Below are 15162 nucleotides of genomic sequence, written 5' to 3' on the forward strand. Positions count from 1 at the left end.
CGCACTCCGCTTTTCAATGTGGGATACCCCAAAACCGCAGGCTGCTCTGTCCGGCCCTCATCCTTTTGCCGTCGCTATGGAGAGAGAGAGAGAGAGATTGCAAATTTTGCCAGGAAAGTGCACAAACTAGCGAACACAAAGTCTACAGCTGAATTTTGCACAAACTGTTCGCTTTTGTTCATCAGAATTTTGAACTTTAGTCCTCCATTGCGAGTATCAAGTTTTGCCTTACCTGACAACAAATTGGAACTTGACAAAGAGAACTTCTAATTCTCAACTCCAGGACAAACAGAAAACTTGTACAAATGGAAACTGGAAAAGATTTGTGATTCTGAACTCCAGGCCAAACAGAAAACTTGTACAAGGAAAGTAAAATGACAACATTGCATATTCTGAAAAGTACAAAAAAGATTGTCCATCTCCCTTGATTCACAAGTAAATGGTTCGTGACAATCGAGACAACTCGAAAAGATTTATTTATCGAAAGATACAGAGAAACGGCTGGTTTATCTTTTCCATTTTATCGAGTCCTAGCAGAAGAAAAATGACATCTACATAGCAAAGGAGCAAGTTCCTTCGCATCTCAAAAGCCTTTCGGAACTGCAAAAAACCCTATCTTTTTTAGGTTGAATTAAAACGGGACATCAGCTAACAAAATTTCCTAGACTTGAAATGCGCAAGTTTCTCGCAACCATTCGATGCGAAGGTGCAACTTCATCAGCTAGAAAACTTCCAGGGCATCATAATGCCCGTATCCATGAAACAATACCGTTATCGGGCTGTTTCCTTTACGGTATTCCTGTCCGTAGCTTGCGATGCTTACCAAGTCCCCCGAGCTCCCGTCCATCATGAACACTGATATCGGCTTCCTGCACTCACATAATTTAATTCCCCGGCAAAATTTCAGTAAAAGACAATATGAGTTACATATTATATTTTATGACTTGCTCATTAAACAACCCAACCTTATACCGCCGATCGGCAATCATCAAGAATGGTTCCCCCTAAATTGCAGCAGCTAACAACTAAATAAGTAATTTTAGAAGATTTAGAGTTGAACTCACTGAAGAACATGAGAAGCCATCAATAGTTCAGGTTCTCCACCCCAGGCATGTGGCTGCTGGATATTCTTCACATAAGACTCAAAATCTCCCTCAATGAACCTATAGAGAATGAGTAATAAAATTAAAAGAAACGAAATAAAATCTCTTCTACCATGTACAAAGTAGAACATCTCGACGACTATGAATGAAACTAGGAACTGAAGCTCACCATTCGGTTTCTTCACGCCTCTTCAAGAGCTCATTTGCTACCTATTCACGGAAATGGTATTTAATCAGGATCCTTTTCTTCGTTCGAGAAATTAGTAATGTTTAAAATGCCTGTAAGTTGTAAAGGATCGCTAATAGAAAATAAATAGAGCTCTTCGGAATACTTACTCGAGCCCTTAAATCATCAGCAAGTTCTTTCTGGAGGGCTTCATCTGGAGCTGCTTTTCCATTTCTTAAGCAATCTCCGTACGCCACAGCTCTGAAGAGACACCTACCATCTCCAGACACACCTAAGAAAACAAACAAATTTTGGGTTACTAAATAAACACATGCAGCTATTACTGCAGATTGCAATGACAAGAAAAACCAGTGCTCGACCGACGATCCAAGTTCAGAAAACTCAGCCGAGAGAAAACCAGTAGCCCATCTTATTTTCCCCTGAATCGAGGAACAGCAAAGCATAAGAAGGATTTGAACGCGTCCGGCACGTCCCGAGACGAAGGAAACCATGAGAATCGCGAAAAAGTGGAAATACGCATCTTATCCACGATTAATTTTTAGGCGGACATGACAAAATCATCAAATTTCAGAGAATAAATTCGGCCGGTTCCAATTGAAAATTGCAACAGGGATTCAGTTTTAGGCAGTAGTTTTGCGCGACGCAGTTAAGGCCAAAAGGAATGAAAATACGCGAGCCGCAGAGGAGATGAAGCTCGAGCGGTCTCAGGCTCGTAGGCCATAAAACATGTCAACAATGAGATCATCTTTTCTGCAAAAGACGGAATAATGCGCAGAATTTTTTAAGAATAAGCAATGGGAAGGGACTTCTTTCCAAAATAAGCGAAGCACTTTTTCTGCCCCCAAAGCAGCAGTTTATTGACAATGGATGGCTGGAACAAACAGGGCTATAAAATTGGGCATTCGTTAAACAGAGGACAGCCGAGTGGGAAGGAAAGGCAGAAGAATCAGTCGAGAATCTTCCGAGTATCTCTGAAAGGAAGAGATGCAGGGTCGTATGCACGTGGACCGGAGTGGGAGAAGGGAAAGAAAGACTGGGAAAAGAGATCGGACGCGATAAGAGCCGACCACCCACGCGGCCATTTCTGGGATGGCGAAGTCACCGTATTTGCGGCGTGAACGTAATGAAACTCGTAGCTGAGAGCAGGCGACGATGGCCATGGCCGATGGGGCATGGGAAGGGAATATCGTCATTCCGAGAAATTGCAAGGACAATATAGTCATCTCGGGCGATCTCGAGGCCCTCGCCTGCCCTTGACTGAGCAACATGGACTTTTCTGCGCCAGTGCTGGCGCTGGCGTCGTCATCCGACGGAGGGAGGGAGGGAGGGCGGGAGAGGAAGAGGAGCGCGGTTTTGCTTACCGGTAACCTTGTAGGGTGGCGCTTGGGCGAGGTCCGCTGCTGCTGCATGAGGAAGCAACGACGGCGTGGTCGCCCTGTCGCTCTCCCTCTCGGCGGCCTCGCTCCCACCGGTTTCCTTTTCGGACGAGACGCCATCGTCGCGCCCGTCGATGGGAAGATCGAAGGGCAGGAAGCAGGAGCAGACGCCGAAGAGCAGCCACGCGGAGTTGGAGCCGTGGAGCCACCTAGCCGGTCGTGCGTCCCAAGCCACATTCCACGAGCCCTCCTCCCTCACCAATCGCCCGACGATCGCCCGCCGGCTCCGGGCGGAGGTCCCCCGGACGACGGCAAGATGCCGTGCCAGATGGAGACAACGGCAGGGCAGCCGCCGGTGCTGCCATCGGAGGAGCGGAGCAGGCAGGAGCTGGAGTGGTGTCGGCGCCGGGACTGGGAGTCGGAGCTGGGGAAACGGGCGAAGGAAGGGGGAGGCTTCTCGGCGTACCTGTGGAGGGAGCGATGGAAGGAGGAGGCGAGGAGGACGGGGAAGAGGAGGGGTTTGGGGCGGGAGCAGAGGAATCCGAGCATGAGAGTAGCGGATATTAGTGCGGCTGCTGGTCTACAGCTCCCCAAGGGAATGGGTGGGAGGGGAGAAGGGAGAGGGAGAGGGACGTCGCCCTTCCTTCTCGCTTTACATACGTGATTCGGTTCAGGTTGGCCCACTCTGTCTCTCACACGTGTGAAGGTGGGGGCGAATGGCGCAGGCAGAGAAGGAGAGGGAGAGGGAGAGGGAGAGGGAGATGAGGAAGGAATCTGTCGCGATTATTCGGTTGTTGCTCTGCTTCAGTCTGGCCTTAAATGAATCGGATACAGACAGTCCATTACCGATTTGATTGGATTTGTTTTGGAACTCATTTCGGTCGGTCGGATCTGATAAAATTCTTACTCGATTGCTAACTGAACTCGAATTTGGTACGCATAAATAAAAACAAATTCGTGCTTCGCGTTTGACCGAGTCTGATATCTCATTTCCTTTCCTCCTATAAATAAACGTCAGATCTTATATTATGCTGGCTAGATCTGAATTCGGGTTTTAGAAAACGGGAAGAGGGCGGAGAAAAAAGAAAGAACTCGGGCGGGTCACGACACGAGTGATACTGTGGGAGGGAGAGATGGCTGGCTGAGAAGAACTATCCACGGCAGCAAGCAACTATGGAAAAACGTCCTAGTTACTACTTTTCCCATCGCCCGTCTTTCGAGTCTCTCTCTGCCACCCACAAATGTTTTTCTTTCGGGCGACTTTTCCAATACAATTAAATGTAAATTCTTCTTTCCACAGGAAAGATTGCAGAAGAGGAACGGAAGGAAGGGTAGCAGAAGAAGAGGAAAGACAAAAAAAAAAAAGAAAAACATGCGGTTGGTGGCTCCAAAAAATGTATGGAAGCTGACACCGACTCGATCGGATTCCGGTGTCCTGAGACTTTCAGGTGAGTGGGCCCTGGGCAGGGAAGCATATAGAATGAATGGAAAAGGTTTGGAAAACTTTCCCAAGGAGGAAGGGAAGAGCGGCCATCTCACCTGAAGCATCAAACATTAAAATGTATACAGCAAGGTCATCTTAAGAACACAATCGAACGTTTAACATGGAAATCAAATATTCGAATACAGGGCATGCGATTTATATAATTCTTGTATTTAATTATTATGAGAGAGTTAGAAACCACCCGTTCGAGGCCCGAAAGGCCACTTAAGAATCAGCAATTATTCTTGTTGAGAGGAAATACTACAGCAATTATTAACCCATGCATGACTCTCAACTTAATTTTAAAGCTGCATCAACTCTTTACCCATTTAAACCTTCCCTCATCTCCTCCTCTTTAATAAATTAAAGAGAAAAAATTTCATCTCATTTAAAGCTAGCTATATGTATATATATATACACCCGGCATGAGGTTTGGTAGGATAATCTATCACTAGAAAGAAAGAAAGAAAAAGGCCAAAATGGTGGGACAAGAGCAAGAAAAAGTTGGGGCCAAGGCAGTCCATATGTTTAAAAGCGGCAACTCTTTCTTTCGCTTGTTGGGTTGGATGAAAACGAAACGAAATCAACATCAGCCGTCCGTCTTGTCTCATCGTTTTAGATCTCCCCCTCCTGACGACCTATGATATGATATGTTGTTGCCTTGGCAATGGCCACCACCTAATTATTCATTGTCACGAGTTAATGGCAACCCGTACACTTAATTTCAAGAGTCGATTCAATATGAAATTGAAGCTGCTGCTGCTGCCTCCAGCTCTTCTCATAGTCAAGTGCCGGATTAGACGCGCGATTCGTCTTAAAAATGTATTTGCCCATGGATCTCTCCCTTTGGCTTCAGCTGCTGATCAGTTGAGTTGTTGGTGGCAGATGGGATGGTAGCGCACCAGCAGGGTGGTTCAATTTTGTGAGCATCAGTGTTGGACTTGGGCGTGCACGCTTTTCCAAGCATCACACAAAAGTTTGACACATAACAGGATGAAAAGAAAAACAAAGGGAATGAACAAACTATGTTCATAGAGGAAAGAAACAAGTCATTTCCTTTTCCATTTCTCTCCATCCAAATACCATGCGTCATCGACATTTGCTTTCTATCCATCTCCAGCCCCGTAAGTGCCAAGAAAATTGGTTTGAATCACTAGCAAAACATTTTGTTTGTAAAAAAACACAAGAACAATAATGATTTTTGCATACTAATAGCTGGGGATACTAGGTCCATGGCCTGACTAATCCAATTCAGTTTCTGATTCATCGCTCGTTTGGTAGTTTAGGACATGGAGTTCCTTCACTGAACTGCCTCCTCATCTCCCACCGGGCTGAGATTATCAAAGAAGCAATAGCTTGTTTGCATCCTTGACTTGTTGTCTCCGTGGGGGTGTAATGTAAGCGGGCAGGGCACCGAGCTCAACCGGCGGCGAGGCCTCCAACTTGAGGTCAGCCTCGTAATTTGTGTTAAGTTGGAGCCCAAATTTAATTGCCGAGGATGCAGGAGAAGGACTAGCTCTCGGCGGCCGCGGCATCCTCCGCTCCACTCCACCATCCCCTTCTTATCCTCTTGTAATTCGAAGCGCACCCTCCCGCTCCCGCTCCCGCTCTCTCTCACACTCACAATCTGCCGCGAAGTGGAAGGACACACCGAGAGGAGAATGGCGGACGGTGAAGCGAAGGGCTCCGGCGAAGAGCCGCCCCTGCCCTGGTCTGGCTATGAGGAGGACGAAGAGTCCTCCGATTCCGACATCTCGTGGGAGGGGTGGGACGAGGAGTACGACTCCGAGGACGCCGAGGACGTGGCAGTCGCCCGTGTTCGGGAGGGAAAGGCCGTCCTGCAAGCAAAGAGCCCCGAGGAGAGGCGGAAGACCACAATCCGGCGCTTCTTCCGGGCGCTGGACGACCCTAGGGTCCGGGAGAGGGAGGAGGAAGAGGACCGATACCGCATCTACCCGGAGGATATCTTTGACTTCCCCAATGACCCGGAGAAGTGGAGGGAGGAGGACCTGCAGGAGTACTGGAGGGACGCTCCGCTCGAGATGGCGCAGCCCGGCTGGGACCCCGTCTTCGCCGACGAGGAGGATTGGGAGGCTGTTGTCGACGAGCTCAGCGCCGGCCGCGACCCGCCTATCGCTCCCTTCTACGTTCCCTTCCGCAAGTACTTCCCCGTCATCCCCGACAACCACCATGACATCGCCACCCCCAAGGCCGTCATCGAGGAGCTCGATCGCATCGAGGAGTTCCTCAAGTGGGGCAGCTACATCTTTCCTGACGGTAGCTCGTGAGTACCAATTTCTTCTCTTCCTTCACCACTCCATTTGTGATTCGTCTGTTCTACAATGAATTAGCGGTCCTTTTTGTCCTACTGGAATAAAAGAACGTGCAAAGTGGGGTCCGGATAAGTGATTAGCAGGTCTGAGTGCGCAAAATTTTGGAGGAAGATTCCGTCATCTATAAAAGTGGATTCGTAGTGGCCCGCATTCCAGGCATCACCTGTCATTGCATTGTACATTGCTTTGGTTGATGACATAGGAACTTGTTCCGCGCTTCTCAGTTTTCTTCTGCGTTCCCAATTGACGACATTTTTTTGGGAATTTGATTGGATTACTGAATTTCGTGACGTTTCCAAATTAAGGTATAGCGCTTTCTTAGCTGTAGATGATGTGGGTTCTTACATATGGAACCAGGAGAGTAACTATCCAAGAAAAACCGTTGGTGGTTTGTGCTATTATGTACTGCTCTGGGTTGTGTTTGGATATAACCATTCATCCAGAGAGAAAACGGGAGTTAAGGTTTATATTATTGACCACAGTGTTATACCCAATCACGTAGTTGAATGTCTTATCCTGTGATTAATGTTTCATAGTAACTTACTTTTAAGTACCGTTTGTGGAATATCAGGTACGAAGGGACTGTGTGGGATGATCTGGCTCATGGTAAAGGGGTATATATCGCTGAACAGGGACTCGTCAGGTAATCTCAATTGCATCTGTTCTTATTGCTAGTAATATTAGTGCCAGTTGATTGGTCACAGCTTCCTGCTTGCGTTTTTATCTTTCCATTTCTTCCCCTTTTAAGACTGCGTTATATTTCTTTCTTTGCTCTAATTAAAGCTCAAACACTCAGTCTTTTTTATCATTACGATTCCTCTTTTCTGCTTATGATGTTATTCCTATCAGTATTCTGTGTTCCTAATCATGGGAATGAGTTTATTAAGTGTTTTTTCCTATAGCAAACTTTTCGTGGGCACATACTGGGGATTGCAAATTGTTAACTGTTTCTTCATGCCAGGTCTGCCTTTGATGGTATGAACAATATTTAGTCCACTTTTCGATTAGACTTCTAGTTTTACCCATATTGAAGCCTAAAAGGCATGTATCTGCTCAAAAATTCTAAATATGTTTATTCATTTGTCTGGCTGTAACTTATTCTCCTGTCAATCTCGATATTGGCTAATCTAAGCTGAGAATTTTATAGTGTCTTTCCCAGTAAAAGTACTTATTTAATATTTAAGTCCGTTTGATGGTTTAGTGGTTCTTTACTGTTATCTGAAATACAAAACTTGATCTCATTCCACTAATCTAAGACCCAATGTTGATTCTAATACGTGATTTGTTGCTCAGAGTCTCCCTTGGCACTGGCTTTGATTCATAAAAGATGTTTGTATACTGGCAGATATGAGGGAGAGTGGCTTCAGAACCAGATGGAGGGTCATGGTGTGGTTCAGGTTGATATTCCTCAGCAGGAACCTCTGCCAGGTTCCAAGTGCGTTTTCTCGTCATACTTTACTTTGTTCATGCATTTCAGGGGTAGAAATCTATGAATATTTAAACTCAACTATTCTTTCTCAACCTTTTTCAATAATCTCCTGAGTGATATGGACACTCACTTTGTGAACTGCTTCTAGACTTGACGCTAAGTGGCGAGCACAAGGAAAAGTTATGAAAAGAGATTTCATGGACGATGAAGATAGAAAATGGCTGGAGATGGACATAGAGGACAGTGTGCGTTTAGCCAATACTGAGTATGACATTCCATTCTATGAAAGTAACGAATGGGTGAGACAGTTTGGGAAGAAACCGTGAGTTTCGAACCCTATCACTTTTCGTCGCTGAACAATTTTGGTTACTTCATCTGCCTTTCCTGCACATGCATTTCTGGTTTTTTTTTTTTTTTTTTTTTCTGGATGACATATTTCAGATCATCAAGCTTTCTGTGTATACTAGCTACAGTGTAGTTAAGATCACACTATTTTTCTTCTTCAAATGACTTTGCCGTGTTACTATACAAGCAAAAAAATGAAAGGTTGAACTTTCATATATTCTCAGTAATTTTTTGACATTCTACTGATCAATTCTGATTTGATATTCTGTTGCATTGAATGAAATTTGGTTTGCTTGGAATATGACCTTGATTGATACACTTTGTACCAGGGAGAAAGGTCGCTACAGATATTCAGGACAATGGAAGCATGGTAGAGCACATGGCTGTGGTGTTTATGAAGTTAATGAGAGAGTGACCTTCGTAGGTGTCTAAACTATAATTTTTGAGTCACATATATTATCTAGGGCTTGGTTTCTGGAAAGGTTTTCTTCCTCTTAGTAACTAACGAATATCTCTTGTTATTACTTTTCTTTTTTTTGAGCTTGATAAATTATCACATGTGGTGAAACTGCATGACTGTTTTTGTAGAAATAATTGCTGAGCTACTTTCCTTATACAGGGAAGGTTTTACTTTGGAAACCTTACGGAGGACTCTTGGAGATGCCCACCTGAAATAGCTATGGTATTTCTTGTCTTATTTCTAATTTTTATGCTACGTCATGTGGGTGCGGGTGCACACACCAGTGTGGAGCATTTATCAAAAAACTTGCATGGGGGGACATTGCTATGAATAAGATCTAAAGCAACAAATACATGTAACCGTTATTTTTATTCATATAAAGTATAAATCATAGTCGTAGAAAACGCGTTTTTTTTTTGAAAAAAAACGCGATAACTTAAATGACCGTTTAAAACTTAAAAAGAACACATTTTTTTTGAAAAAAATGCATTAAAAACACGTTTTTAACGCGTTTTTTTCACCTTTTTCATTTTTTTTCAGTTTTTTTAATGCCAAACAGGTTTTTTTTCATTTTCTATTTTTTATTTATTGCAAATCTACTTACCTTGTGATGTTTCTGTTATTAGTTTCTCACTTATTTTATTTTTTCCCTATTTTTAATTTTTCAAAATTTTGAAAAATTTACCGTATTTTTCTTGTTTTCTTTCCGTTTTTTCAAGTTCACTGTATTATACCTGAGAAAACCTCGCCGTTTAAAACTCCGAGGCGTTATTTGTGAATTGTGACTATGGAGTATGGACTATAAATTACTAGTCAAAAACTAGCAAAATATATTTAAACAATACAAAAAATAGGTTCAATCCTTCCAGGCATGTATTCACATAGCTTCTATACTGTTCAACATGCAACTTTGAATTTGAAGATGTGTCATATGACAGTTGCTCTTTTTTTCCTTTTTTTTCTCTATTTAGATGCATGCTTCAATAGCTGAAGTTGCTGCTGCAAAGGCCCGGATGTTTGTATACAAACCAGATGGAAGTATGTATCACTTCCCTTAAAGTGTTTGATTATGCCTGTTATTTACTATTGCTTGTTTATGATATAATTCGTTATTCATATGATGCATGTTTGGTTGACTACTGCCAGTTATCAGTTTGCAATTAAGAAACAACAAAGTGAAGACTCTTACAATAGGATAAGAGCTGTATATGCTCAAGCTGATTCTATTCATGGTCTATGATTCTGCTGTGTCTGCTATTGTAGATTGATGTAAGATATCCTTTTTAAGAATGTGCCTGTGAGGAAGAGAATTTGTTAGAAGTTTTCTTGCATGTTTCTGCTTTTTAGGACATCTTTTCTGTGGGCCAGATTTGGAGAAATCTGCCTCTTTTTGTCAGAATCCATGAAATTAAGTTGTAGTTTCATTGGCTTGCATTTTAGCTGTAAACTGAAAGATCAGTTGCTTTGTGAAAAAGGTTCTAACCTGTTGTTCATCAGCTACTTTTTGTGAAGATACACACATGCATGCACATGCACAAGTTCGCTGATACACACATTTGCTGCTTTGGTTCCGATTGTAATGTCATAGGGTCACCAAGAATTGGTGGATGCATTTTTTTTTTTTTAGCTTTTGCTGATCTTCTGGTGATGGTTGTAAGTGGAATTAAATTACTATTCCAAGCCTGTTCCATGAGTAAAGCTTGTCAAGGATGGGTTCTGCTAGCAGTATTATGAAATGCTCTTGAAGTGCTGAAACTTCTTTCCATTCCATGATTTACAGTGGTAAGGGAGGAAAGGGGCCCGTATGGAGATCCTCAGCATCCCTACTTTTATGAAGAAGAAGACACATGGATGGCCCCAGGGTTCATCAATGAATTTTATGAAGTAAACAAGCATACCGCTGTCTCATCTTGTTTCATCCTTTTCTTTCATGCCTCACTGTAGGTTAAAGAGAAAGGCTTTGATTTCAGGTTCCAGACCTTTGGAAAGGCTATGTCGAAGATGTTGATCAGGAAAGAGAAATGTGGTTGAACTCCTTCACTAAGTCACCACTTAGACTTCCCATGCCAGCTGAACTTGAACACTGGTGGTCAAAAGGTATTTTATCTATAGATAAAGATTTGCTTACTTGGTTGCACTATATTCCGTTATTGCGAGGCCATCCTCAACAAGTCATGTAAACGTGGAGAAAGATCTAAGTTGGGCAAGATTTTTATTTATTTATTTATTTTTGGGAGGTGGATGCTGTTGTGTGTTTGAAACAGCCGCACATTGACGTGGTTGTTGACCTGTAATTGTCTCGTGATGCAGAGATGTTTGCTTAACCCATTCATATAATATTTTCACTTTCCAATGTGAAAATTTTGGAATTGAATGGTGGAAAATATTTCCTACGGATTTTACATAAAATGAGGGTGTTGTGGAGAATTCACATATTCAGAATGTGTAGAATTTTATGCAATACAAGATGCGAAATTCTGTAGATATACAAATTGTCTCATCCAGAAATTCAAACAGTTCTCTCTCCAAGATTTTAAGGACCTAGTTACGAATGAGCACATCCTACATATTGCATCCTCAGATTCTCGTTGTACCTTTGAATGTTTGAAAATGTCTGCCTTGTTTTCCTTCTTCTTCAAACGATCTTTTTCAATCTGTTCTTGTGTTTGACTCCTGGAGTCTTGTTGAATTTTCTGACGAAATGGACCATGTTCTGAGAAATTTATGTTTTCGGCACCATGATATTATTACTAATTTCTAGCGGATCCTCACACATAGTCCCATCTAATGATTAACTTGTGTAAATGCATGAAAAGTCGCCAGCATCCGATGCATTTTAATGGCTTAATTATATGCTTTTGATGTCCATTAATTCATTTGTATTTCTTACAATTTCTGGTGTGCTACTGCAGATGAAGACCCTGAATTCATACTTGTTAATAAAGAGCCGGAGCCTGATCCTGAAGACCCTGCAAAACTTGTTCACACAGATGACCCACTCATATTGCACACACCAAGTGGAAGATTCATCAACTTTGTCGACGATGAAAAATATGGAGTTCGCTTGTTCTGGCAACCGGAGGTGGGAGATGAGGATGAGATAGATCCTGAGAATGCCAAGTTTCTCCCTCTCGGTTTTGATGAGTTCTATGGGCGAACAACTGTTGTCAGGAAGAAAAGCAAATTGTTGGGCTTTGTACAAGCAGCGGAACGTTTCATAAAACCTGCAATGAATGTGCTTGAAAAGTGGTGTGAGGAACAAAAGAAAGCTTGTGAGATGAGACTGAAGTTGATAGATCAGGAGCTTGAGCTAAAAGAAGCTGAAGTTTGCCTTAAAGAGGCAATCGAAGAGATGGAAAAGGAGTTGGAATTAGAACAGAAAGAGGAAGAGAAAAAAGCAGCAATGCGTAGCAAGGAAGTAAAAGAAGATTTTTCACCCACTGTTGTTGAAGGTGATGCAGAGATCGAAGCAGAAGAAGAGGAGAGTGCTGAAGAGGTTCCGTGGAGCTTTGGTTCTGTCTCTCAAGATCAACCTGAGAGGGAGCGAGAAGAGGCTGACAAGGGCAAAAAACATGGGAATCCATTTCCATTTGCTTCATTTTCAACATCTCTTACTTCATGCAACCTATCTTTTGCGGTGAGTTCTCTATTTGCTCCATGTGTCCATGCATGTGTACAACGTTCTAAAGAAATTGGTCAACAGGTTCCGTGGAAGAAAGGATGGCTTGCATCTCCAAAAAAGTTTGCTGCTTCACCCCATGATGTGTCCAGGTCTCCTTCTGAACCAGTCAATACCACAAGTTTGTCTTTCGCTTGGAGTAGAAATGTGAACATCAAGGCATGCTGTGGCAAAACGAAGATTGGCCAGAGAGAAAAGAAATTTCACCAGCTGCATTCTTTAGCTCAAACTCTGATTGGAAGGAAGATGGCGCAAGCCAAAGCAGAACCAGCTCCTGACTGCCACCTACTCTGCCTGCAGGTACCTTTGTAGATTATCTGGGTGTATTTTTGACCAATTTTGCTCTTCTCTTTTGTAATTTTTTGGGGCCTATGCATCTACTGCCAACGTTCAGACATCCACAATGAGTTGAATTTCTTTCTGCGTCTTTAATTGAGGGAGTTCGGAGCTGTAAATGTCTGGAAAACGTCAGTTTGTGGGTTCAGGTGCTTCCTTGCTAGCGTTGGGTCCTCTTGTGTTTTGTTATCGTGTACAGGAGGGATGTCCCTGTTGTCTCCTCATGCCTGACTGTGACATAGGAAGCCAATCTACGAATTGGGAAGGGAAGGAAAGGGTAAAATTATCGAGGCCAAAATACTGTTTGTGCTAACGGAATTTGGGTTGGTTTACACGGCGATGGGGATGAGGTGGATCATGGATGCCTCCTAACCAGGACGCGAGCTTACTTCCATTTTGAACCCTCGCCGCTTGCTGGGTTTCCCTTGTCTGCCTCGTGCGTAAGTGGCAGCATCAGGAGAGGGTGTGGTCCGTCCAAAAAACTATCTTTCTATGGATTGCTGATAAATATGGGAAACAATACTGCTAAAAGCTATAAGATAAATATTTCTTGGATTCATTTGTTGACCTCGCCATTTTACTTTTATGAGGATTGTTATCGTGCCCAATGCAATTAAGGTCAGGGAACTTCCTGGAGGGCGTCTTATTAATCGGTCCAGTCCTTTTGGGGGTTTCTCCCTGTTTGAGGTGGTTATTAAAACCCGCCAAATTTTCGCCGTATTTCTGTCTGCTGCTGCTAAGGGTAGGTACCATGGCGAGGGCTTTTCTGCGACTTCCGGGGAAAAAGGTTACCGTCTTCCAAGCTTTTTCGTGTTTGGTGGTATCAAGGAAAAACTCGGGGGATGCTCCGTCGAGCTAGGGTTTCGGCGAGGTGTGTGGGGGTTGTGGAGGGAACGAATTGGAGGGTAGCAAGCATTCAAGGGAGCAGCGGTGCTCCTCCCGGATTGCGGAGAGGCGGCGCGGTAGAGGAACGGCAGAGATTCAACAGGGTGGGAGGCGAGAGTGGTCGAGTGTCTGGTCACGGCCATAGCGGGGCCCTTGCTGGCAGTTTTCAGCGCACTCAAAGCCACTGGCCATAACGCCCGTCTATCGAGTTCACATCCACGGGAAGAGGTAGCTTCCTGATTCGAACGTCTTCTGAGGCAGAAGTTAGCCGCATTTTAGCCCCAGGAAGATGGAAGGTATCCAGAAAGCTTTTTGATGTTTTTATTTGCCCAACCATTTGAGTCATGGTGGTCTGATTTGTAATCCGTCATAGAAAGTTCAACGCGGCACAGTCATCCTCCTGCATATCTTCTATTTGGATCCATGATATTGTGCAACATTCCTGACAATTTTTTTTTTTTTTTTGAATGTAGTGTTTAAGTGCCGTTTGACAGCAGGGATACAGTAATAGTAGTGTCCGACGAATCTGTCTCAAATACACTAGTTAATATTTGAGACATGTTCATAGGACACCCACATAATAATCTGTCCCGGTTCAAATTATCTGAACACCAGGCTACCACATCTATTTCTCGTTGAAAACGAATTGGTTAATGCATATCCAAGAATTTGGGACTTTTATTGATCTACTGTCCCAGTTTTTACCATCAATATTGGGTTGCTGAGTAGTTATTTGTCAGTTCGACTGTGTAAACATTTTTATTTTTTATTTTTTGTTAATAATGGGAGGAGGCCTATGCTCTAGCGGCACGGGGAGTCCGTTGGTGGGGGCTTGGATTTAAGCTGGGTTGAATGTCCGTTGGTGGGGGCCCAGATTTAGGCTGGGTTGGTTCATCTGTTAAAATTTTTTGGGACAGATTGATGAAATACCAACATAATGTTCCTAATGTCCTGTGAAAGATGTGCCTATCTCCCCCCACACTTACGGACTTGGAGGCAACCAACTTTGGCATGGAGCCAAGGCTATCCCCATAGGACTCCGTTGGGAAAGACAAGCAGCAGCTCAGGCTGTAGAAGTTGTAGCCAATAACAAATCATCTACGTTCGTTAATTTTTTCCATTTTTGTTGGCAGTGAAAGGAAAGTTTTCCTTCTTGCTCAGTCAATGAGGCGGCTCTTTGAAACTTAAGTGCATGATAAATTCAATTTTAGAGTCAAGGAGCAATTTCCCTGGTATGGCGCCCTTTCTGTCATAAGGCATAATTAGTTCTGTTAAAGTCAGGTGGTGATTTGTTGTTTACTAAAAGGTTAAGCAGTTTTTCATGACCCTTTCAGATTGCTTTTTATGAGCTTACCACTTGGTTAGAATTTCAAAAATACTCTTAAAGGAAGGCCTTCAGTTAAATGATGAAATATTGGAGCACGCCAAGACTTGTATCTTTCGACATTTGTCATTTAACTTAGAAATTACTCTTACTTTTAATAAAGTTCCAGCATTTAATTAGAGGTAAGTTTGTCATTTTACATGCGAATATTTTTTTTATTCC

General features: G+C 43.2%; 2 protein-coding genes across 2 annotated transcripts; one reads left to right on the top strand and one right to left on the bottom strand.

The window, feature by feature from the left end:
* Window positions 1-370: 370 nt before the first annotated feature.
* LOC116257286 (uncharacterized) lies at window positions 371-5684 on the bottom strand. Its single transcript, XM_050078564.1, has 6 exons — window positions 5523-5684; window positions 2652-3246; window positions 1440-1561; window positions 1273-1313; window positions 1065-1163; window positions 371-869 (listed from the first exon to the last, which is right to left on the bottom strand). The coding sequence occupies exons 1-6, from the start codon at window positions 5682-5684 to the stop codon at window positions 722-724; spliced, it is 1167 nt and encodes a 388-aa protein (XP_049934521.1). The 3' UTR covers window positions 371-721.
* Window positions 5682-12827, top strand: LOC116256655 (protein TIC 100). Its single transcript, XM_031633048.2, has 11 exons — window positions 5682-6433; window positions 7054-7125; window positions 7828-7917; window positions 8060-8233; window positions 8586-8676; window positions 8876-8938; window positions 9688-9754; window positions 10497-10600; window positions 10687-10813; window positions 11629-12353; window positions 12420-12827. The coding sequence occupies exons 1-11, from the start codon at window positions 5811-5813 to the stop codon at window positions 12705-12707; spliced, it is 2424 nt and encodes an 807-aa protein (XP_031488908.1). The 5' UTR covers window positions 5682-5810; the 3' UTR covers window positions 12708-12827.
* Window positions 12828-15162: the final 2335 nt, after the last annotated feature.

Source organism: Nymphaea colorata, chromosome 1 (genome assembly GCF_008831285.2).
Source record: "Nymphaea colorata isolate Beijing-Zhang1983 chromosome 1, ASM883128v2, whole genome shotgun sequence".
In the NCBI taxonomy this organism is placed as follows: domain Eukaryota; kingdom Viridiplantae; phylum Streptophyta; class Magnoliopsida; order Nymphaeales; family Nymphaeaceae; genus Nymphaea; species Nymphaea colorata.

Coding starts and splice junctions, on each gene's coding strand:
- LOC116257286 (XM_050078564.1), bottom strand. CDS start 5,684: ATGCCGCGGCCGCCGAGAGCTAGTCCTTCTCCTGCATCCTCGGCAATT. Junction 1,314..1,439: donor CTGATGATTTAAGGGCTCGA/GTAAGTATTCCG, acceptor TTCCGTGAATAG/GTAGCAAATGAGCTCTTGAA. Junction 870..1,064: donor ATGGCTTCTCATGTTCTTCA/GTGAGTTCAACT, acceptor ATGTGAGTGCAG/GAAGCCGATATCAGTGTTCA.
- LOC116256655 (XM_031633048.2), top strand. CDS start 5,811: ATGGCGGACGGTGAAGCGAAGGGCTCCGGCGAAGAGCCGCCCCTGCCC. Junction 6,434..7,053: donor ATCTTTCCTGACGGTAGCTC/GTGAGTACCAAT, acceptor GTGGAATATCAG/GTACGAAGGGACTGTGTGGG. Junction 8,939..9,687: donor GCCCACCTGAAATAGCTATG/GTATTTCTTGTC, acceptor TTCTCTATTTAG/ATGCATGCTTCAATAGCTGA.